The sequence below is a fragment of the Pongo abelii genome, chromosome 21, assembly GCF_028885655.2.
Source record: "Pongo abelii isolate AG06213 chromosome 21, NHGRI_mPonAbe1-v2.0_pri, whole genome shotgun sequence".
Lineage (NCBI taxonomy): Eukaryota > Metazoa > Chordata > Mammalia > Primates > Hominidae > Pongo > Pongo abelii.
Window position 1 is genome coordinate 41,356,046 of NC_072006.2, and position 24,777 is coordinate 41,380,822.

Genomic DNA, 24,777 nt, shown 5'->3' on the forward strand with positions numbered 1-24,777 from the left:
CTAGGCACTGGGGATTTACTCTTGAGCCATAAAGAGGGAGAGGGCCCCTGCACTCTTAAGAATATGTTGTCTAATAGCTGAGACAGGCATTAATCATGTAATCAAATACATGCACGAATATTTGTAACAATGGTAAGTTTTATGAAGGGGAGATATGTGCTGTTATAAATAGGGAATTTTATAGGGGTAGAATAGGGGACTTTGATTTGCCAGGAAAGGCTTTCCTGAGGAAATCTCCGAATTTAAATCTCATTGTGGGCTGAGTGTGTTGGCTCACACCTATAATCCTAGCACTTTGGAAGGCTGAGGCGGGAGGATTGCCTGAAGCCAGGAGTCTGAAACTAGCCTGGGCAACAAAATGAGACCCTGTCACTACAAAAAGTAAAAAAAATTATCTGGTGTAGTGGTGTGTGCCTGTAGTCTCAACTACTCAGGAGGCTGAGGATGGAGGATCGCTGGAGCCCAGGAGTTGGAGGCTGCAGTGATCTATGATCATGCCACTGCACTCCAGTCTGTGTGAGAGGGCAAGACCCCGTCTCAAAACAAACAAAAACGAAACAAACCCCAAACCCAAAACTCAAACCTCTCTGCATCACCCTAATCTCACTCTACTCCTTAAGAGCAGGGACTTTGTCCATTTTATTTGTTGTGTATCCCCAGTTCCTAGAACAGCACCTGGCATGTGGTAGGCACTGAAGTGAAGGAAGATATGATTGATCTGAATTCTAAAGGGAGAGGAGGAGTTAACTGTGAGACGAAGGAGAGAAGGGACTTCAGGCAGAGGGAACAGCCTGTGCGGAGGATAGAGAGCAGGTTACATTTGAGATTGAAAGGAGGAGGTGTGTGCAACAGAGTGGGAGGGAGGGAGAGGAGCGAGGCAGGCTGGGGCCAAGCCACAGTGCCTTGGCCCACATAGGAAGAGTTCTGATCTGTTTCCAATGAGCAATAGATTTTAAATAGCTAGTATCGTGATTCAACTTGCATTTTGGAAAGACTTCTCTCTTGCTTTTTGGAAGACAGACTATAGCAGGGGGCTACAGGGCAAGATTGAATGCAGGAGGGGTACAAAAGATAATGCCTGGACTTTCTGCTTCTGCTGCATGGATGGGTAGTCGGGGCATTCCATAAGATAGCAACACAGGAAGACAATGAGGTTTGTCTGGGAAAGATCACGAATTTGGTCTTTACCATGGTGAGCTTGAAATACCTTTGAGTCATGTAAGTGGCTGTTGAGAGAAGTCTGGGCTGGAGGTACGGGTCTGAGAATTATCTGCATAGAATTTTGGGATGAAGCTATGGGCATGGATGGGATGGCCTAGGGAGGCAGGGAGTGGTGGGATGAGAGCTGGGCCTAGGAGCTGAGAAACAGCAGGAGAGCTCAAAACTGAGGGAGGAGCTGCCAGAGAAGTAGGAGACCCAGGAGGGTGCGGTGGCATCCCAGAAGGCTACGGGCGCGCATGTTTCCCAGTGAGGACGTGATCGGTCTGTCCATTGTTGAGGAGTGAGCACTGGAAAATGTCCTCTGCTTCGACAATTTGGAGGTTGCCACTGGCCTGCTGGGGGCAGAAGCCAAATCGGAATGAGTGGAGGTGAGGACATGAAGACTGGAGCAGTGTGGCTGTGTGGGAAGAGAGAAGGTGGCACTGGAGGGGAGAGAAGGGTTGAGGAAAATTGTTGTTGTTTTTTGAAAGTTTCGCTCTTGTCGCCCAGGCTGGAGTGCTGTGGCTCGATCTCGGCTCACTGCAACCTCCGCCTCCCAGATTCAAGCGATTCTTCTGCCTCAGCCTCCCAAGTAGCTGGGACTACAGGTGCACGCCCCCACACCTGGCTAATTTTTGTATTTTTAGTAGAGATGGAGTTTCACCATGTTGGTCAGGCTGGTCTTGAACTCCTGACGTCAGGTGATCCACCCACCTCAGCCTCCCAAAGTGCTGGGATCACAGGCGTGAGCCATCACGTCCGGCCAGGAAGTTGTATTTTAAAATAAGTCTTGAGTTTTGTTAATACATTATAGGAGAGGTTGAATTGACGAGGTAATGGGCTTCCAGATAGAGAGACAGGGTGTACAAAGCCTGGAGGCTTCCAAGTGCTTGTTGTGCTTTGGGGCAGTGAGGTGCTTGTGCAACTGGGGCAGAGGTGGGTGGGGAAGTGCAGTAAGAAGCACCTGGGGAAAAGCGGGCTCGGTTAGAAAGGGTCTGGCATGGGGCCCCAGCCAGTGTGTGCCTGGGCAGCACATCACAGTAACAAAGTCTGAAGAGATGACAAAGCACAGTCTGAGAGGCAACCAGAGTAGCGGGGAGCTGTTTGTGGAGGAAATAGGGGAGGGGAGGGCAGATGAGAGAGATTTGCTGTCTTTTCTATAGGACTCCGTATTTGATTAGGTTCAGGGAGTTGTAGGGAAAAGCCTATGATGGAAGAAAGCACTGGTGTTCTTTGCTCAAGAGGGTGTTTGATTAATTGGGGTATTAGCACAGAAAGTTGGAAGCAAGCAGATCGGGGGTGGACATTTAGGGGGCAGTTTTCAGCCTTCAGTTGGGAAGATGAGTCTAGAACATTGGAGGGCAGCTGGTGTCAAGAGTTTTCAGTCCCCCGACAGTAGCTGGCTGAAGCCTCAGCACTGGGTGGGCTCACTGAGCAGGCTGAGCATGTTCTGGGAGGTGTCCCTGCTTCTGCTGCTGTGTAAACTCTGCTGTCAACATCTTGGGCTTTGAAGCCACTGAACGCTGGACCGGTTTACCTTAATTTGTCTTTGCAAAGTGTAGGAATGATGCTTGTCTTACTCCAGAATAGATTGTTTTTAGTGGGCTCTTGAGAAGAGCCAGGGAATTCTAGTTCCCCTAGTTAAAAGCTGAGTGACTTTGGACAAGTTACTTTGCCTTTATAATGCCTCAGTTTTCTTACCTGTAAACTTAAGGTAATAAGAGTGCCTGATCCGTGAGATAGATTGGGGATAAAATGAGAAATGCGCATAAAGCACTTAGAACAGCATTTGACACATTTTAAGTGCTCAGAAAGAGGTAATGATAGAGGTAGAAGTAGAGGTAGTCATTGTTTTGGGGTCTCCAGTGTTGTCGTTCCATTGTTAAAGCACCAGATGGCGACAAAGCACACATTTTCAGCTTCCTTGCATTCCCCTGCTTGGACTCCTTGAGTAGCTTTACTTATTCTCTTCAGATCCCTAATTGATGCAAAGTGAAGTATTTTGTTTGTTTCCTTTCTCCCTCTGGCTTCTTTAAAACTTCTGGTTGAAACTCATTTGTTTTGAGACTCTTATTTAAATTTCATTCATAACATTTAAAAAAATGCTTTGGTTGGAGTAGCATGTACATACAGTAAAACACTGGACAATACAAAATAGCTGTTAGTGAAGGGCGGCATGCTGCCCCTGCCCTCCTCCCTGTCCTACTCTCCAGGAGCACCCCGTACTTTTTTTTTTGGCGGGAGAGGAGTCTCACTCTGTTGTCCAGGCTGGAGTGCAGTGGCACGATCTCGGCTCACTGCAACCTCTGCCTCCCGGGTTCAAGGGATTCTCCTGCCTCAGCCTCCTGAGTAGCTGGAACTAAAGGTGAGCGCCACCGCGCCCAGTACCCCCCACCTTTTTTTTTTTGAGACGGAGTCTCGCTCTGTCGCCCAGGCTGGAGTGCAGTGGCGTGATCTTGCCTCACTGCAAGCTCCGCCTCCTAGGTTCACGCCAGTCTCCCACCTCAAGCCTCCCGAGTAGCTGGGACTACAGGTGCCCACCACCATGCCCAGCTAATTTTGTTTTTGTGTTTTTAGTAGAGATGGGGTTTCACCGTGTTAGCCAGGATAGTCTCGATCTCCTGACCTCGTGATCTGCTCGCCTCGGCCTCCCAAAGTGCTGGGATTACAGGCGTGAGCCACCGCGCCCAGCCTTTTTCTTTTTTTTGAGACAGGATGTTGCCCTGCCACCCATGCCAGACTGCAGTGGTGTAATCACAGCTCACTGCGGCCTCAAACGATTCTCCAGCCTCACCTTCATAAAGTGTTAGGATTACAGGCGTGAGCCACTGTGCCCAGCCAGCACCCACTTTTAATTGTTATTATTACCACATCTTTTTGAATAGCTGAATTTTATATTACTTCAGCCAAAATATTGGCAGTCTATTGATTTGATACTGTTTCTTGGAGTTGAGGAGAGTCGCAGTAGCGGGGGCTTGGGGATTTTGTGATGTGCTTCCTCTGTGCCAGTCACTGTGATGGGCATTCGGCAAAGTCCCTGATCTTGGGCCACTAGTCACTGGGGGAACTAGTAAGTGCGGTGTGGTACGTGCTTTGGGGGAGCACTTGAGAGGGTGGATACCTGGCCTCTCCTGGAAGGACTGTCAGGAAGAGGTGAACATCTGAGCAGAGTTGAAGATAGGACCTGGTTTGGCAGGCAGGAAGGACAAGGAAAAGGTGCTCCGGGCAGGGTGGGTAGCGGGGTCAAACATGTCAAATGGCGAGAGCATGGTATAGCTGCAGGAGGCTAGAGGGTAAGATTTTGGAGTTTGAGTTAGGGCTATGGTGATGAAGGCAGCATAGAGAGGGAGGGTCAGTCTTCAGGGCATTTCATGCTGTGTCAGAAGTTGGATCTTGTCTGAGAAAAATAGGGGACCACTGAAGGGTTTTAAAGGTAAAGCAACACGGTTACACTTGTATTTTGTGAAGATCAGTCTTGAAGCAGTGTGCAGAATGGATTGCATGGCTTTAGACCGCTTAGGAGATGACTGGGACAATCTAGGTGAGAAATGGCAAGGGCCTGCTGTAAGGCAGTGACAGAAACCAGAGGCGGGACTGGGCCTGAGAAATGAAAAAGAGGTAGACTTGATAGGCTTGGAGGGGTAGGGAAAAGTCAAGGATGGTTCCAACGTTTCTGGTTTGGGTTGCTGGATGCATGGTGTTACCTGTGCATGAGCTGGGAAGTCCTGGTGAAGAAATAGAAGGTTTTAAGCTCATTTTATTTTTTATTTTTATTTTTTGGGGGGACTGGGTCTCGCTCTGTCTCCCAGGCTGGAGTGTAGTGGCATGAACATGGCTCACTGCAGCCTCAACTTCAAGCAGTCCTCCTACCTCAGCCTCCCAGGTAGCTGGGACCACAGGCATGCGCCATCTGCTCTGCTAATTTTTGAATTTTTTGTGAAGATGGGGTCTTACCATGTTACCCAGGCTGGTCTCAACTCCTGAGCTCAAGCAGTCCTCCTGCCTCAGCCTCCCAAAGGCCTGGGATTACAGATGTGAGCCACTGCACCCAGCGTTAAGCTCATTTTAGATTTGTTGAGCCTGACTTGGCCTTGGTGACATCTAAGTGGAGATGCCAGTACAGTTGGAATCAGAAGAGACTGCCACTTGGTAGCTTTGCCACCTTCATCAGATTACTTGCCAATTTCAAGCCCCAGTTTCTTTTTCAGGTAAATGGGGATAGTCATAATCTCTACCAAAGAATCATGTTGTTAAAAGGAAGAGCTTCCTAAATACCCAGCACAGGCCATGGCCAGACAGGTGATCCGGGAAGTGGTTTCCTTCTTTCCTTTCTAAAGTTCGGAAGGACTCAAGTGCCTTCAGGCTTATTGCTCTTTGTACGAAGTGAGCAATTTTGGGTAATACCGTGTCCTATGGAAAGTAACTACTTAATTAAATTCATGTAGCTCATTCTTTAAGCCATCTATAATGGCTGAGAAAATGCCTTTGCTTTTCCTGGTTCACTACATGTGTCACCACTTAACATTGACTTTTCCCCCCTGTGTAGAAAGCATGTACCTACATCAGATCTAACCTTGATCCCAGCAATGTGGATTCCCTCTTTTATGCCGCCCAGGCCAGCCAGGCCCTCTCAGGATGTGAGGTAAGTCCGGGTTCCTACGCCGACAATGACTTCAACTATTTAAAGTGCATTTTTAAAGGGGAGGGGTCATGTCAAACATCCTTTTTTTAACTATGAGAGTCCATTATTGCAGGTGGGAATTCCATTCCTGTGATTTTTTTTTTTTCCTTAAGAAAGTACAGTTTATGTTTCTCCTAAGTTTTTACTTTTCAAGGGTTTTAAATAACCTTTTTGTACAGTTTTTGCTTTTCTTCTGGGAGGTCTTGATTTTTTCCTTTCCATCTCCCTTTAACATGTAAAAATGTTCAAAGTGTACCCCCACACGAGGTTTCTGGAAGTCATTTTATTGAACATAGGAGAACCGTGTAAGTAGAAAGGTAACTTGTCCGCATCTTTTCAGATGGGAGTATTGTGCCGAAGTTTTGCAAACATTTCATCCTGGTGTCTGGGGATTAGAGAAGGATGAGCATGTGCGAGGCAGAGGTGACTTTGGCAGCTGCTCTGCATCCTGTCTTTGCCATGCCTGCCACAGATTGCCAAGACCTGTTCTAAAATCTGTGTCTGCCGATTCTTTCTTAGATCTCTATTTCAAATGAGACCAAAGATCTGCTGCTGGCAGCTGTCAGTGAGGACTCATCTGTTACCCAGATCTACCATGCAGTTGCAGCTCTAAGTGGCTTTGGCCTTCCCTTGGCATCCCAAGAAGCACTCAGTGCCCTTACTGCTCGTCTCAGCAAGGAGGAGACTGTGCTGGCGTGAGTTGTCATCTCAAGCATTTCTCAGGCTTCATTTGTCTCGGGTCCTATCCTAAGAGGGCTCATTCATTGGTTCAGCAAATACTTTCTGGGCAAGTACTTCCAGTAAATACTTCCGTGTGCCAGGTGCCGTGCAAGCTACCACAGACGTGATTGCATGAAGTCAGGTAAAGTCCGTGTCCTCATGGAGCTCGCATGGACACAGTCTTCTGCAAGCCTCGCAGACAGAAAGCAAGCGCTGAGCCAGAGCATGAGCACACCACCACCTAGAGCACACACCACCATCCAGCTGCCTTGTGAGGCTGGAGGGCTAGAGCAAGGGCAGATAACTGAGAAGGGGCCATGTGCGTGTCTTGTTGAGGCTTGGCCAGGGCAGGATGACATGTTGGCAGTGGAGGCTCTGCAAAGTGGGGGCTCTCAGGATCCCTGGAAGTAGTGAAAGACAGCATCTGGTGGGTGAGGTGGTTGCTCAGAGGGTGGAGTATTCTAGGAATCAGACTCTACTACTCTGCAAAAGGCTTAGGTGAAGGAGAAGCACCTTTCCTGTTTGTTATAAATGGAAATATTATAACTTCAGGGTGTTTTTTGCTAAGCTCTTAAGTGATAACATATGTAGTTTTAAGTATTTATTTAGAGACAGGATCTCACTCTGTCACCCAGGCTGAAGTGCAATGGTATGATCACAACTCACTGCAGCCTTGAACTCTGGGCTCAAGTGATCCTCCTACCTCAGCCTCCCGAGTAGCTGGACTACAGGTGCAAACTACTACGCCTGGCTAATTTTTTTTTTTTTGAGACATGGTCTTACTCTGTTACCCAGGCTAGAGTGCAGTGACGCGATCTCAGCTCACTGCAACCTCCGCCTCGCGGGTTCAAGCAGTTCTCCTGCCTCAGCATCTTCAGTGGGTGGGATTACAGGTGCGCCACCACGCCTGGCTAATTTTTGTATTTTTAGTAGAGACAGGGTTTCACCATGTTGGCCACGCTGCTCTTGAACTCCTGACCTCAAGCAATCCACCTGCCTCGGCCTCCCAAAGTGCTGGGATTACAGGCGTGAGCCACCGCGTCCGGCTGCCTGGCTAATTTTTTTAGTTTTTAGTGGAGATGGGGCCTGTCTGTGTTGTCCAGGCCAGTTGTAATTTTTTTTTTTTTTTTTTAACACTTAAACTCTTCATTTAAAACAATAATTTTTTTTGTTATTTTATTTGTGTTCACCATTTAATTGCAAACCCTGAAGGAGGGTGTGGAGTACCTTTCTGGAATCCTGTTCGTTGTTTAGCCAGAGGTTGGTGATACCAATTCCCCCTTTCAAAACAGTGAGATTGTTTCCCAGATATTTTTGTTTTTTGTTTTTTTGCTAACAACCAGATTTTCTCTAAACTTAAAGCTTTGTTAAGGACAGGGTTCACAGGCAATTGACATTCCCTCTCTGTCCTCCTCACACTCTCCCTATATTCACGTGGTCAATCATCAGTGACTCTGGGGCTGACATTTTGTATGCACTTTGTCCAGTGCTTGGCCCTTTTGGGCCTTTGATTTCAGGTGACATGTTTTGATATCTGCTTATAATCCCTCATGGGGAATGCTTCTCCAGTCACCATCATCTCATGCCATGATGCCACTGTTAGTGCCTGTGCCTTACTTTGATGCTACCTTCTACAAAAAAACTTCCCATTTCCCTCCAAGCAGAAAAGCAAATCCCCTTCCTCAAAACCCCAGAGCCCCAGGAAGAAGTACAAGGGAAGTACGTCCACTTTGGAGTCAGACAGACTTAGGTTTGAACACCAGCTATTTCATTCCTTGCTGTCTGACTTTGGCCAAATTTCTAACTTCTCTGAGCCTCACCTTTAAAATGAAACCCATAATTCTTATATCAGAGCAACTGACAGGATTAAGTGAGATAATAGGTGTGAAGACCTAGCGCAGTGCCTGGTTCTTGGTGGGCATGTAGGAAACGGAGTTCCTTTTCTGGACCATTTGTTTGTTAGGTCCCTAACAAACAGGTCCCCCTTCTTAGAGAGTTTGTTACTTCTTTCATTGTTGTTATTTGTATGTTAGAGCATAAGCTTTTTTTTTGGAGACAGGGTCTCACTGTGTCATCTAGGCTGCAGTGCAATGCAATCATATTTAAAGCTCACTACAACCTCAAACTCCTGGGCTTGAGCGATCCTCCCACCTTAGCCTTCTGAGTAGCTGGGACTGTAATCACACGCCACCACACCCAGCCATAAGCTTTATTTGCAGTGCTTAGAGAGCCTGGCACATGGTCTGTACCCAATGGAGTTAATAAAGGATGAAACTATACTTTTGTGTTTCTGCTGTCTTATAGAAAGCTTATGGGTAGGAAGAACATATGCTTTGGAGCAGAAAGAACTGTGTTCGAATCCACTCTTCTACTCAACCTCCGTGACCATGAGTGTGTTGTTTAGCCCCCCTAAACCCCAGTGTTTTCATATGCAAACCTGGAGAATGTCTCGTAGGGTCATTGTGAAATCCAACTGGTAGGATGCCTTATATTACTACTAATTTGCCCTATTAAAGGCAATCTGATATAAATTAGAACTCTTCTGAGTGGGCCTTCTATATTTAAATGGACTTTTTCTAGGAAGTGTATGTTTGTAAACTTGTCTTGAATGGAAAAAAAGAAAATACTTGTAGGTTTGAATGAACCACCTGAGAAGATCTCATTGCAGTCTGTCATAAATCAATTTCTCTGAATCATCTGCTATGTATTAGCAAGATAAGATCTGCTTTCTTAGTGTTTGGATACAGTACTATGCTCCAGAGAAAAAGAAATTGCTGGCTGGGGAATAAGTAATTAAAGCCAGTGACAAAACTTTCTAAAACTCAGTGGATTAATTTCATTCTAAAACTTCTGAGGTTGTTACCAGCATGGCACTCTCTCATTCCAAAGAGAAAAAAATGATATCTTAATTGAGAAGTTCTTTCTAGGCTATCTTAACTGCCTTTTCTGAGCACAGCATTTATCACGGGCAGATGTGTGATTTTTGTCTCATTTGGAAATTCAGGTTTCATTTTCTCAAGTGTATGATAACAACAAGCATCCCATAGGTGTCGTTGAATACTCTGGGGCTTGTCTCTCTGTAAATTGCGACTCTGCTGTTTTCCAACTTGTCATTGTAATGGAATTAGTTTCCCATGGAGAAAATCTAAATTGTTATGATCTTGACATAAGCAGACAGATTCTTGTTCTACATTCCCTGACACATTGACTTGATAAGTGGTGGTTTTACACAAGGGCCCAGTCATCTCTTGGGAATTAGGAAACCATTCGGGGTGGAAGCAGCAGTCTGTTTAACCACCAGGGGGCCTCTCCTCTCCCAGTTTCACCCAGAAAAGCACCATTTATATTTTCCAAATTATCTGCATTAAGATAATAGAATCTAATAAGTCTTACATGTGTACGTCTATCATGTTCCATCTTAAAAAGCTTATCTTCCAGAATTATAGATAAAAATATATGAATAAGCCATAAAAAAGAATGAAGTGCAGATACATGCTACAACATGGATGAGCCTTGAAAACATTCTGTTGAGCGAAAGAAGCCAGACATAAAAGGACACAGATTGTATGATTCCATTTCTATGAAATAGCAGAATAGGCAAATCCGTAGAGATAGAACATAGATTGCTGGTTGCTGGGGGCTAAGGGGGAGACACAATGGGGAGAATGCTCAGTGGGTTTTATCTATTTTTTTTGGAGACAGGGTCTCACTCTGTCACCTAGGCTGAGTGCAGTGGTGCAGTCACAGCTCACTGAAGCCTCAACCTCCCTAGCTCAAGTGATCCTCCTCCCTCAGCCTCCTGAGTACCTGGGACTATAGGCATGTGCCACCATTCCCAGCTAATATTTAAATTTTTTGTAAAGATGCGGTCTCACTATATTGCCCAGGCTGGTTTCGAACCCCCAGGCTTAAGTGATCCTCCTGCCTCGGCCTCCCAAAGTATTGGGAGTACAGGTGTGAGCCACCGTGCTCAACCAATGGGTTTTATTTTAGACTGATGGAAATATTTGGGAACTAGACAAGTGGTAGTTGCACAACATTGTGAATGTAGTAAGCACCCCTGAATTGTTTGCTTTTTAAAATGGTTAATTTTATGTGAATTTTGCTTCAATCTTTTTTTTTTTTTTTTTTCTGAGACAGGGTCTCACTCTATTGCTCAGGCTGGAGTGCAGTGGCTCACTGCAACCTCTGCATCCTGGGCCTCAGCCTCCCAAGTAGTTGGGACTACAAGCACATGCCACCATACCTGGCTCATTTTTAGTATTTTTATTAGAGATGGGGTTTCACCATGTTACCCAGGCTGGTCTTGAACTCCTGGGGTCAAGGAATTTGCCTGCTTCAGACTCCCAAAATGCTGGGATTACAGGCGTGAGCCACTGCGTCCAGCCCAGTGCCCACGGTTCTTCTTGCCAGTTCTGTTGCCTGGGTTGCCTTCTCAGCTGTGATGATCTTTTCCAGGTTTTGTCACACCTGTCCTAACTGGATTATAAGTAAACTCCTTAAAGGCTGAGACCAACTTGTACTTCTAAAGAACAAGAGTGGGATATTTGTGAAAGTGTCCAAGTACGGGAAGGGGTGAGTGGATGAAAGAAGACTTGCCATTCATTGGGGTTCTACTCTTTCCCTTCCAGAACGGTCCAGGCTCTGCAGACAGCATCCCACCTGTCCCAGCAGGCTGACCTGAGGAGCATCGTGGAGGAGATTGAGGTGTGAATCTTTTGCCAAATGCACCTCCCAGCTCCTATCTTTGACACTCTGCAGAAGAATCTTGCAGATAGCCATGTGTGATCTGTTACGACCAGTTACATTGCTTCTTATATCCATGGCACACTTGTGTTCTTTGTATTAAGGTATTGTGTCCTGAGGAATATTTGTGCCTATTACATAATAGGTCCTCAGGATGTGGTGACTGTGGTTTTTTTTTTATTGCTCTATCCTTGCCTTTGCCCGGAATATCATGCTCCTCTGGGACCTCTTTCATGGACTGCCTGGCAGGGGTGACAAGCAGTCCTGATGGTGTTCTCACTGGATGCTTCACAGGCACGTTGGTTGCCTAGTCATGTTGCCTAGGATAGCAGTATGTCTCTCTTTGTCTTTTGGAGCATTAAGAAATTCTGGGAAATGCTGTGCTTTGTAGGTTGTATTCAAATGGATGGCCACGGACTCCATCTGTGTCATGATGCTTCCTGGGTGCACAGCAGCCTGGCCCACCGGCTTTCCACCCAAAGCAGCTGGCGCGTTCTGTGCCGTGATTCCTGGGCTTGGGCCTGCATACAAGGGGCCAAGGAAGGAGCCCTCCCAGAACTGCAGAAGATAGTGCTGTCCTCAAATGTCTGTTTGATATACTTTACTCTGCCTAAGCACCATTTTTGAGAAAGTATTAAGTGACTGAGATGGTCTTCAGATTTAGAGTGAGAGATGTCACGAAGCTGTCTGCAGTGGGGTTGACAGTGGTTTGCGCATCTCATTTCTGCTGTTACTTGACATCCAGCGTGTTTCTGTTTTGTTATGGCAGGACCTTGTTGCTCGCCTGGATGAACTCGGGGGCGTGTATCTCCAGTTTGAAGAAGGACTGGAAACAACAGCGTTATTTGTGGCTGCCACCTACAAGCTCATGGATCATGTGGGGACTGAGCCATCCATTAAGGAGGTACCCATCTAACAATTTTCAGGCATGAAACCCAAAGGGATCATCAGCTGTATCTGCTAAGGATGGCTTTTATCAGAGAGGAATGTTCAGACAGTACCTTGAGATGCTGTCACTCAGTGTCCTGGGTTAGGGATTCAGAACGAGAAATAGAAAGATGTAATGCCTATCTTCAAGAAGTGGGTTGCTAGTGAGGTAGACGTGTAAACCACACTTGCTTTAAATGGGGTATGTACATGTCACGAGATAGTTTCAAGGAAGCCAAGTGTATTACTCCTGTTTCATCTCCCTTTCTTCCCAGTACCCCTTTCTGCTTGTTGCCTGAATGCTTTCCACTCTGGTGGCCCATTCAAATCCTTCTCTGGGCTCACAATTGCTTCTCCTCCCTTCCCCCTTATCCTCAGCAACGGCTAAATCTTAGCTAATCTTTGCTGATGGACATAGTTCACTGAGAGGCGTGTGTGTCTATCACACATCCTCCAAGAGTTCATTCTTTTTCTCAAGAGGAGGTTGTTAACCTGAAAGAACCTTTAGTTGGAATGCATGTGGGAAGCCTTTTTGAGTAGGACCGTCTTTGTACCCCTTGTTTGTGAGAAGTTACCAGCCCTTAATCTAAAGTACTTAAAATACAAGCTGCTTTTATTTAAATTTTAGGAGGAGAGATTTGGGTTTTAAGTGAGAATTTTCATTTCTTTATGCATTACGAGTTTTGTGCCAAGTTTCTTTAAGTAAATAGTTATCTGTCTTGGATAATTGGAATTAATTTCATATTTTCTCCATATGGTCAAATAAGTTATTCATGTGTTTGCATTCTTTTTGTGTCTCTTCCTTTGTCCTAAGTGTAGGAGGTCTAGAAATATACTCCCTTTTAATTTCTGTTATGGGTGAAAGTGCAAGAGTGTGGGGTCTTAGGGTACAGATTGTTTGCTGATTGTCCTATACACAGTAAAGTAGATGAATTAATGATATTGTACTTATACAACTTAAACATTTTCTTCCTTTATTTCCAAGCTGCTGCTAACCAGGTACTTGGCTGGAGTAATTTCGCTGTCACTGCTTTTGACACAACAATTCTGGTGAACAGTCACCCATTTTAACGTGTCAACAGAGTAGTGAAGGAAAATTGTAATTGGTCCAATTAAAGAAAATTCTTTCATGTTGACTGTGAATAACACTGTCAGGAACAAGAGAGCCCTTTTGTTGGGTGGTAGATTTTAAAAAACAAAACTGATTGAAGGGGAAAATGTTTCCTCCTAAGCAAATAACCTCCAGAATTTTAATAATGCCTTTTAGGTTCCACTTTTTTAAAAAATTGCTTTTAGTTTTCTCCTCTAAGCAGCCCATTAGTTCTTAATGGAGAGTTATTTTAGTTTCTTTTTAATGTACATTTTAGCTATAAAGTTTGGTCTTATAAATAAAAACTTTGCCTCAATGTACTACTTACAAGTAGGTTGGGAGGAAAGGTAGCTTAGCTGAGAGGATAATGAGAATCAGGAAAGAACAGATTTTCTTGTAGAAGGACTTTGGAGACAAACAGTCCTACATTTGAATGTTGGTCTTGCTAATGTTGTTGTGGTAACTTGCAGAAGTTATTTAGCCTCCTTTAGCCTCAGTTTCATTTTTTGGGAAACATTGATAATAGCAATCTTTTATAGTTTTTGTCAAAATTTGAGTTAATGCATGTAAAGCACCTATCATGATGCCTGGCATATATAGACATTTAACAAATAATTACTATTATATATATTTCATAATATAGTTTCATATCTCAGTAGTTATCTGGAAGTACCCTGCATTTGTGTAGTAAGCATTATTATGATTTTTTTTTCAGACAGAGTCTTTCTCTGTGGCCCAGGTTGGAGTGCAGTGGCGCGATCTTGGCTCACTACAACCCCCACCTCCTGAGTTCAAGCAATTCTCGTGCCTCAGCCTCCTGAGTAGATGGGATTACAGGCGCATGCCACCATGCCTGGCTAATTTTTGTATTTTTAGTAGAGTTGGGGTTTTTCACTGTGTTGGTCAGGCTGGTCTCAAACTCCTGACCTCAAGGGATCCACCCGCCTTGGTCTCCAAAAGTGCTGGGATTACAGGCGTGAGCCACCGCCCCTGGCCTGTATAGTAAGCACTTATTAAATAACTGACAAATCATGAATTTCAGTTTATAAAGGAAGATGGAAAAAAAACAACCACATCCAAGTTCTAAGTTTAAATGCAGAATATTTGCGTTTTCTCCATCTACGAATTTGGATCAATGACCAAAAGACCTCCCATGTGAACACCTGAAACAGATAAGGGTGACTTTCCTCCACAGCAGTGGCCCTCCCGCCTTCCCAGCAGAGGAAGAGAAACAGCTGCATTTCGCATTTCTTTCAGGATCAGGTCATCCAGCTGATGAACGCAATCTTCAGCAAGAAGAACTTCGAGTCCCTCTCCGAAGCCTTCAGCGTGGCCTCTGTGGCTGCTGTGCTCTCCCATAATCGCTACCACGTGCCAGTTGTGGTTGTGCCTGAGGGCTCTGCTTCTGACACTCATGAACAGGCTATCTTGCGGGTAAGACATCCATGCCCAAAGTGTGCCCCTCTGATTGTCATTCCTAGTGGAGGGCTTTCAGAAATCTGGACTATGGTCATAGCCAATTATAGCCCCTACAAGGACATACCCATTAAATGGAGGGCAAGGCTCATTTCCCTGAGCCTTGAAATGAAGACATGACCACTGGGTGAACTAGCCACAGAACCCTTCAAATCTATTAAAAAAGTTTTTTTCCCCTCGAGGATTTTTAATTTTAATTTTTGTTTCTTTTTTTGAGACAGAGTCTTGCTCTGTCGCCCAGGCTGGAGAGCAGTGGCATGATTTTGGTTCACTGCTGCATCCACCTCCTGGGTTCAAGTGATTCTTGTGCCTCAGTCTCCCAAGTAGCTGGGATCATAGGCACACACCACCGTGCCCAGCTAATTTTTGTATTTTTAGTAGAGATGGGGTTTTGCCATGTTGGCCAGGCTGGCCTTGAACTCCTAGCCTCCCAAAGTGCTGAGATTACAGATATTAGCCACTGTGCCTGGCCTCTCCCTAGAGGATTTTAAATAGTACAGGCTTGGTCGGGTACTGTGGCTCATGCCTGTAATCCTAGCACTTTGGGAGACTGAGGCAGGCAGATCATGAGGTCAAGAGATTGAGACTATCCTGGCCAACATGGTGAAACCCAATCTCTACTAAGAATACAAAAGTTAGCAGGGCGTGGTGGCGCGCACCTGTAGTCCCAGCTACTCAGGAGGCTGAGGCAGGAGAATCGCTTGAACCTGGGAGGTCGAGGCTGCAGTGAGCCATGAGTGCACCACTGCACTCCAGCCTGGTGACAGAGTAAGACCCTGTCTCAAAAAAAAAAAAAATACAGGCCTTCAGTAAGTGCAGGAATATTGCATTTCTGGGTCTATAACTCCAGATGTATAGAGAAGTCTTGCATCTAAAATGCGCTTCCCAATACCAAACTTTCTTTTTCATATTTTTCTGGCTTTGTTTTGTTTTTTTTTTGAGATGGGGTCTCGCTATGTCGCGCAGGCTGGAGTGCCGTGGCGCGATCATGGCCCACTGCAGCGTAGACTTCCTCCAGTATCCAAATTTTCTAAATATGTTATTTTACGACAGCTGTTTTAGTTCTCAGTTAATTCTGGTGTTTATGGTTGATCAGTTCTCTTTTTCCCTGGTCCTGATGGGGTATCTTTTTGCCTCTTTATAGCACAGTCCTCCCTTTCACTCAGCAGTGGGCATAGACTTCTCCTTTGTGTTAACTCTTTGAACAGAGCACATGCACAGATCTTGAATATGCTTAGAACTTTTATCTCAAATGAGGCATTTTGTTGCTGTTGTTTGGGAACCAGTGATAAGCTAAGATCTTCATGAGAAATTAGCATTTTATTTATGTCTAAGTGTTGGGTTTCCACTTAGGACAGTGCTGTCTGTCTCGTTAGTTCTACTTTGGTGGCCACTGCAGATATCCTCCTGAGCGAGTACCCTGTTCTTCAAAATTGCCCATTTTCTCCCTACATACAACTCATACACCCTCAACAAAGACTTGGGTAGAAAGTAACCTGAGTAGCCTAGTTTCCTGTGAGTCAAGAGGGGCTAAGAGAACAAAGTGGAAAAAGAATTGACTCTGAAGCTAAATAGATGGTTTGAGTCCTGGCTCAACTGCTTAACTGACCATGTGACCTTTGGCAGTCCCTTAACCTCTTGTGGCTTGTTTCTTCACCTGTGCAATAAGGATTATTCTATCTGTGTCGTACAATTGATAGGAGAATATATGTAAAGGGCCTAGCCTGGTATATGCATATAGTTGACTTTCAACAAATGATAGTTATTTTGTCCATATTTCTTTAATTTTCCCATTGCTGATACCATCCTAAAGTATTTTTCTGCTGATTTATTTATTAATTTTTTAGTAGAGACGGGGTTTCACTGTATTGCCCAGGCTGGTCCCAAACTCCTGGCCTTAAGTGATCCTCCCATCCCGGCCTCCCAAAGTACTGCAATTACAGGCATGAGCCACTGCACCCAGTCTAGCTGAGACATTTTTTTTTTTTCTTTTTCAGAGACAGGGTTTCCCTCTGTTTTCTAGGCTGGAGTATAGTGGCGCAGTCATAGCTCATGCTAACTCTTGGGCTCAAGCAATCCTCCTGCCTCAACTTCCTGAGTATCTGGGACTACAAGCACATGCCACCATGCCCAGCTAATTTTTTAATTTAAAAAACTTTTTTTTTTTTTTGGTAGAAATGGGGTCTTGCCATGTTGCCCACGCTGTTCTTGAACTCTTTGGCATCAAGTGATCCTCCTGACTTAGCCTCCCAAAGCACTGCAATTATAGGCATGAGCCATCATACCCAGTCTGATAAATTCTTTTAAAGATTCTATAGTAGAGTGGATAGAATAAGGAATCAGAAAGAAGGAAATATATTGGCCAGGTGTGGTGACTCACACCTGTAATAATCCATTTTAGGATTAGGCAGCAGACCCAAGGTCAGCGAAGATTTCCCGAAGCAGGGGATTTGCTCTCCTGCAGAGCTTACAACCTATAGATAAAGCACCCCAGAAACAAAATTCTCTGCTCCTGTAGCCTTTTGTTGTAACAAATAATTTTTTATTTATTTCCAGTTGCAAGTCACCAATGTTCTGTCTCAGCCTCTGACTCAGGCCACTGTTAAACTAGAACATGCTAAATCCGTTGCTTCCAGAGCCACTGTCCTCCAGAAGACATCCTTCACCCCTGTAGGGTAAGTCCTGATCATATTTTGGCGGGGCGCTGACCTCTTTGTTTTGGAAAGTTAGCCTGCAGCCAGTGTAACAGATTAATACGTTCCAGTTAGGTAAATTTGATCTACTGGTATCAAAAGCCTGTAGTCAAATATAAGAAAATGATTTTTAAAATGAAGATTATTTGGTTTTACTGTTTCATTCTCTATTTCTAGTTGGCTCTGTCTTATCATTGTGACCTAAGTAGCTATTTTAAAATTTAATATTTATTGATTTTTTTTCTGATAAATAATAATGTTTATTATAGGAAAAATACAGAAAAGCACAAAAAAAGAAAATATAACTCACCCATAATGCTACCATTCAGAGATAACTTATGCTAACTTTTTTTTTTTTTTGAGGCGGAGTTTTGTTCTTGTTGCCCAGGCTGGAGTGCAATGGTGCAATCTCAGCTCACCGCAACCTCTGCCTCCTGGATTCTAGTGATTCTCCTGCCTCAACCTCCCAAGTAGCTGGGATTACAGGTGCCTGCTACCACACCCGGCTAATTTTTTGTATTTTTAGTAGAGACAGGGTTTCCCCATGTTGGCCAGGCTGGTTTCGAACTCCTGACCTCAGGTGATCCACCTGCCTCGGCTTCCCTAAAGTGCTGAGATTACAGGCATGAGCCACTGTGCCTGGCCTTGCTAACATTTTATAATTTTTTTTTGACAGCCTTTTTTCTATGTATGTAAATAAATTTTAAAAATTCAATTAAGGGCCAGGCATGGGGCTCACGCCTGTAACCCCAGCACTTTAGGAGACTGAGGCAGGTGGATTGCTTGAGCCCAGGAGTTTGAGACCAGCCTGGGCAACATAGCAATTTTTATTTATTTATAATCTGTAATTTTTATTTATTTATCTATTTATTTTTTGAGATGGAGTCTTCCTCTGTCACCCAGGCTGGAGTGCAGTGGTGTGATCTCGGTTCACTGCAACCTCCACCTCTCGGCTTCAAGCGATTCTCCTGCCTCAGCTTCCCAAGTAGCTGGGTTTACAGATGCGTGCCACTACGCCTGGCTAATTTTTGTATTTTTGGTAGAGGCAGGGTTTCACCATGTTGGCCAGGCTGGTCTTGAACTCCTGACCTCAAGTGATCCACCCACCTCGGCCTCCCAAAGTGCTGGGATTACAGGCGTGAGCCACTGTGCCCAGCCTTTTTTTAAATTAGAGATGGGGGCCAGGTGTGGTGGCTCATGCCTGTAATCCCAGCACTTTGGGAGGCCGAGGTGGACGGATCACTTGAGGTCAGGAGTTCGAGAACAGCCTGGCCAACATGGCGAAACCCCATCTCTACTAAAAATACAAAAAAATTAGCCAGACGTGGTGGCGCACGCCTGTATTCCCAGCTACTCTGGAGGCTGAGGCAAGAGAATCACTTGAACCCGGGCGGCGGAGGTTGGCAGTGAGCTGAGAACGCGCCATTGCACTCCAGCCTGGGTGACAGAGTGGGGCTCCATCTCTATTAAAAGAAAAAAATCAGGATATGCTTTATATGTAACAATGTGCCACAAACTTTTTTTTATAGAATTAAATATTCTTTTACAATTTTTTTTTTTTTTTTTTGGAGACAGAGTTTTACTCTTGTTGCCCAGGCTGGAGTGCAGTGCAGTGGCGTGATCTCGGCTCATTGCAGTCTCCACCTCCCAGCTTCAAATGATTCTCCTGCCTCAGCCTCCTAAGTAGCTGGGATTACAGGCCCCTGCCACCATGCCCGGCTAATTTTTGTATTTTCGGTAGAGATGGGGTTTTACCATGTTGGCCAGGCTGGTCTCGAACTGCCTCAACCTCCCGAGTGGCTGGGATTACAGGCATGTGACGTCAGGTGATCCTCCCACCTCAGCCTCCAAAGTGCTGGGATTACAGGCGTGAGTCGCCATGCCGGCCTTTACAATGATTTTTAACGGCTGCATATTATTGCTATGTAATTTTTTAAAAACTAAGGCCCAATTTACTGGGTATGGTGGCTTGCCTATAGTTCCAGCTACTTGGGAGGCTGAGGTGGAGGATCGCTTGAGGCTGGGAGGTCTAGGCTGTAGTGAGCCGTGATCACACCATATCACTCCAGCCTGGGTGACAGAGGGAGACTCTGTCTCAAAAACAAAAACAAAAACAAAAAATTAAGGGTCAAGCTGGGCACAATAGCAGGTACCTGTAGTCCAGCTACTTGGAGGTTGAGGCAGGAAGATCATTTGAACCGAGGAGCTTAAGACCAGTCTGGGCAACATAGTAAGACCTGTTTCTAAAAGAAAAAAATTAAGGGTCAATTTTTATATGAATTAGTGTTTTTCCCAGCTAATTGTATAGAACTTTTTTTTTTTTTGACAGTTTCGCTCTGTTGCCTGGGCTGGAGTGCAGTGGCGTGATCTTGGTTCACTGCAACTTCTGCTTCCCGGGTACAGGGAATTCTGCGTCAGCCTCCTAAGTAGCTGGGATTACAGGCACCCGCCACCACGCCCAGCTAATTTTTTTTGTATTTTTAGTAGGGATGGGGTTTCACCATGTTGGCCAGGCTGGTTTCAAACTCCTGACCTAAAGTGACCCGCCTGCCTCGGCCTCCAAAAGTGCCAGGATTACAGGTGTGAGCCACGGGCCTTAAATGGAACTTTTTGAAGTGTTAAATTAGGTAGTAAGTTATTGAGATCAGGAGTTTTCAATTTTAGAGAGAAAATGCATTTCTTAATCATAAGGATACATAGGCAATACGTGAAATTAAAAAGCAAAATGATTTTTAGGAGTGTCAGTGGAGTGGTAAAAGACATTGAGATTTTACTATCTAGTTAGAGTTAGGAATTCTCTACCTTTTTTTCCCTTTAAAATAAAAATAAATATTTTTTAATAAAAGTAAGATATGTCCTTTTTGAGAAATTCACAAAACACAGAAAGGTAGAAATCATACCAAAAAATTAGCCACAATTATACTATCGTACACCAACCTCTTTGTACATTTTGGAGTATTTTCGTCTACATTTATGTTGTTGTCATTGTGAAACATAACTGGGATCATATTGTAAACTTCTCAGTTTTACATTACACTGTGGGCTACCAGGAGTTTGAATTTTAGGAGTGGTGGGAGTAACAGAGGAAAAGAAAACGCTGGAAACCTAGGGGTGTTCATTTTAGATACTTTTCTCCACATGTCAATCTGTGATTAAGCATGAGGGTCGGGCATGGTGACTCACGCCCCAGACTGCACTTTGGGAGGCTGAGGCGGGTGGATCACTTGATCTCAGGACCCTGTCTCTACAAAAAACTGCAAAATTATCTGGACATGATGGTGCATGCCTGCTGTCCCAACTACCAGGGAGGCTGAGGTGGGAGGATCAGTTGAGCCTACGAGTTTGAGACTGTGGTGAGCTGTGATCGCGCCACTGTACTCCAGCCTGGGTGACAGTGAGAACCTGTCTCAAAATAAAAAAAAAATAAAAAGCACGAGATTGCCCAAGTGGGGTGGGAAGTCAAAAAGGTAAGGAGTTGGCTAGCCTTGTACAGTCTCCAGGAGACATTTTGTAGCTCCTGTTTGTTATATCCATGACTTTCCTACCTGAGTTCTTGCTAAGCCCGTTGTCATTCTTAACAGGGATGTTTTTGAACTAAATTTCATGAACGTCAAATTTTCCAGTGGTTATTATGACTTCCTTGTCAAAGTTGAAGGTGACAACCGGTATATTGCAAATACCGTGGAGGTAGGTGTTTTTCTTTCCTTCCCATTGCCATGTTAGTATATCCAAGGATATGGCCAAATGGACACAGTATTAATCGTCTGGTGCACTGACTTTTCTCTACAACCAAGCTAAAGCGTTTATGTGGAGCGAGGGCTGCATTCAGTCTTTGTTGTTTGACAGACTTAGTAGCTAAGGCAGTAAATCAAGAACTTGGTCATAGTGAATTTTCTTTTATTTGTAAGTTTTTCATTTTCCATTATAATTTAGCATTACTGTCTTACATGAAATTTAATTAGTAGAAAAAATAAAAATCACCCATAATTCCACTGAGGCTTAAACTCTTAAAGTGTTTTGTGTGATAGGCTTTGGTGGGTTTAGAAAAGTGCTTGATGCCAAATAGGTGACAAAAAGCACCAAGTGACACATACGTAACACTATAATGAAGCTATTTGGGTCAAGGATAAAAGAAAATCAGTAATCTTTCATAATGAACTGTGTTGATGTTTAGCTAACTCTAGCTAGGTTGAAGATCGAAGTGCTTTAAGGATAGAAAGCCTTATTTACCTGATGCTTTGTGGGAATGAGGTAGTTCACATTAGTATTTTTCCCAGCTAATTGAAATTTACCCCGTCTGGCACGGTGGCTTTCATTGTAATCTTTTTAGATAGAAGTTTATTTAAGATGAGTGACACATTTTCCTACTTTCTTACTTCCAATTTAAGATGGTTTCTTTGTCTTTCACGACCTTGACACTTGAAGAGGACGGGCTCTCAATTTGTAGAATGTCTCTCAGTTTGTGTTTGTCTGATGTTTCTTCATGATCAGATTCAGGTCATGCATTTTCCGCAGTTCTGTCCCAAAAGTAATGCTCTGCCCTACTCAGAACAAGAAGTATATGATGTTGATATGTCTCATTACAGGTCATGTTACCTTGATCACTTGAGTAAGGTGATTGTATGCTAGGTTTCTCTGCCCTAAAGTTGCTGTTTTTCTGCTTATATTTAAGTGTCTTGTGGGGTGATACTTTGAGACTCTGTAAGTATCCTAATGATCTTGTCTGTAATAGTTATTACTGTGGTGTTTGCCAAAGGGTGATTTTCTCTTTCATTCCTTCTACATTTTTAAAATTGGAATTCTACTGTAAGAAAATAACTGTCTTTTATCCCATTTATTTAATTATTTATAACTATCATAATTCTTTATCATAACATGTTTATAATGTAATCTATTTTCTATAATTCATATGTTTACAATAATTGCATCATGGACATTTATTTTACTATATACATTGTGATCCATGACTCATTTATCTTGTTGCTCATTTTATCCTAGGTTTGGCCTTTGGAGAGCTCCTCAAATTGGCTCCTGTGACACTTGCTTTCTTTTAATGACAGAATTAACAGCTAGAAAGTTTGACCTTTTCAAAAATGGGGCATTACTTCCCATAGGTAGATTCAACACTTGCATTTAAAATTTGGCAGAAAGGAAGATGTTTTCTGGCACTTGAATCTCTCCACCTCATGTGTTGACCTTTTTAGCATGAGACATCCGATCTTAGTCCGTTCACTATGGATAGAAGCTATTGTAGCGTGTGCCTTGATCCTTTCAAATCCACATTCTTTTAATGTTAGTTTCCTACGTTAAGAGGACTTATTTGCAACTGAACATATTAAAAGGAAAGTTCTTTTTTTCTTTTTTTTTCTTCTTGAAACCTCTTCTTCCCTGTACTTCCAGTCCATCTTAAATGCCAGGCTTATACCTCACAGTTCTTAACCCCTTCCTTTCTTTTCACTTCTACCTTCTAGTCAGTTACCAAGTCCTATTGATTCCACCTCTGATTGTCTTTTCCATGAGTCTTTTGCTGTTACAGTCACCAAATTGCTCTATTCTCCATATTTGTACCAATATTTGGTATTTTTAGGTTTTAGTAATCTGATGCATATGAAAAGGTATCTTGTTTTAATGTCTTTCCTTGGTTACTGGTAAAGTTAAACATCTTTTTTTGTATTTATTAGCCAATTAGGTTTCCTTTCTAGTGAATTGTTTTATATCTTTGCCTGGTTTTCTTTTGGTTTGTTAGTCTTATTACTGATTTTTAGGAGTGATATATGTTTAGTTGTGAGCATCAGATATCTTCCCCTAGGATTGCTTTATGGCGTCTCTTGAAGCACAAAATTTAATTTTAATGAAGCCTAATTTAAATGTCTTTTCCTAGGGCCAGGTGAGGTGGCTCACACCTGTAATCCCAGCACTTTGGGAGGCCGAGGCAGGCGGATCACTTGAGGCCAGGAGTTCAAGAGCAGCCTGGCCAATATGGCAAAATCCTGTCTCTACTAAAAATACAAAAATTAGCCAGGCGTGGTGGCACACGCCTGTAATCCCAGCTACTTGGGAGGCTGAAGCAGGAGAATCACTTGAACCTGGGAGGTGGAGGTTGCAGTGAGCCGAGATTGCACCACTGCACTCCAGCCTGGGCAATGCAGCGAGACTCTGTCTCAAAAAAAAAAATAAATAAATATAAGTTTTTTTGCTAGACTGTATTTTTTGTATCTTCTTTAAAACAATCCTGTGCTACCCCAAAGTCAAAAAGATATTCTCCAATGTTTTCTTTTTTTATTTTTATTTGTTTTTGAGACAGAATCTCGCTCTGTCACTCAGGCTGGAGTATAGTGGTGCCATCTTGGCTCACTGCAACCTCTGCCTCCAGGGTTCAAGCAGTTCTCCTTCCTCAGCCTCCTGAGTAGCTGGGACTACAGGTGCGTGCCACCATACCTGGCTAATTTTTGCATTTTTAGTAGATACAGGGTTTTACCGTATTAGCCAGGCTGGTCTCCAACTCTTGGCCTCAAATGATCCGCCTGCCTTGGCCCACCGAAATGTTGGGATTACAGGCGTGAGCCACTGCACCTGGCCCTCCAGTGTCTTTTGAACATTTTTAAAGTTGTTTTCCCCCCTTATATTTAAGGCTTTGGTCTATCTGAAGTTCATTTTTGTTGCTGTAGTATTTTACACCCTGTCTATAATTGTACTTATTGCATTATATTACCATTGTTTGTTTATATGCATTGCTTTTTCTTTTTCTTTCTTTTTTTTTTTTTTTTTTTGAGACAAGGTCTCATTCTACCACCCAGGCTGGAGTGCAGTGGCGTGATCATGGCTCACTACAGCCTTGACCTTCCAGGCTCAGGTGATCCTCCCACCTCAACCTCCCAGGTAGCTGGGACTATAGGCATGTACCACCATGCCCAGCTAATTTTTGTATTTTTTTCTAGAGACTGGGTTTTGCCATGTTGCCCAGGCTGCTCTCGAACTCCTGGGCTCAAGCAATCTGCCTACCTTTGCCTCCCAAAGTAGTGGGATTATAGGCGTGAACCACCACCTGCATTGCTTTTTCACTGGGCTGTGAAGTCCTATGGGTGAAAACTAAATATTATTATTATTATTATTATTATTATCATTATTTTTTTTTTTTTTGAGACAGAGTCTCGCTCTGTCACCAGGCTGGAATGCAGTGGTGCAATCCCGGCTCACTGGAACCTCCGCCTCCCGGGTTCAAGCGATTTTCCTGCCTTAGCCTC

At 43.9% G+C, this 24,777-nt stretch overlaps 1 protein-coding gene across 2 annotated transcripts in view; it reads left to right on the plus strand.

The window, feature by feature from the left end:
* Positions 1-24,777, plus strand: part of RPN2 (ribophorin II) — a 62,204-nt gene that overhangs the window by 13,208 nt on the left and 24,219 nt on the right. For both annotated transcript variants that reach the window (XM_009233559.3, NM_001135316.1), the window contains 7 exon segments: positions 5,747-5,842; positions 6,401-6,576; positions 11,233-11,308; positions 12,117-12,251; positions 14,622-14,798; positions 17,397-17,515; positions 21,115-21,220. In XM_009233559.3, coding sequence (XP_009231834.2) covers positions 5,747-5,842; positions 6,401-6,576; positions 11,233-11,308; positions 12,117-12,251; positions 14,622-14,798; positions 17,397-17,515; positions 21,115-21,220 — 885 coding nt within the window.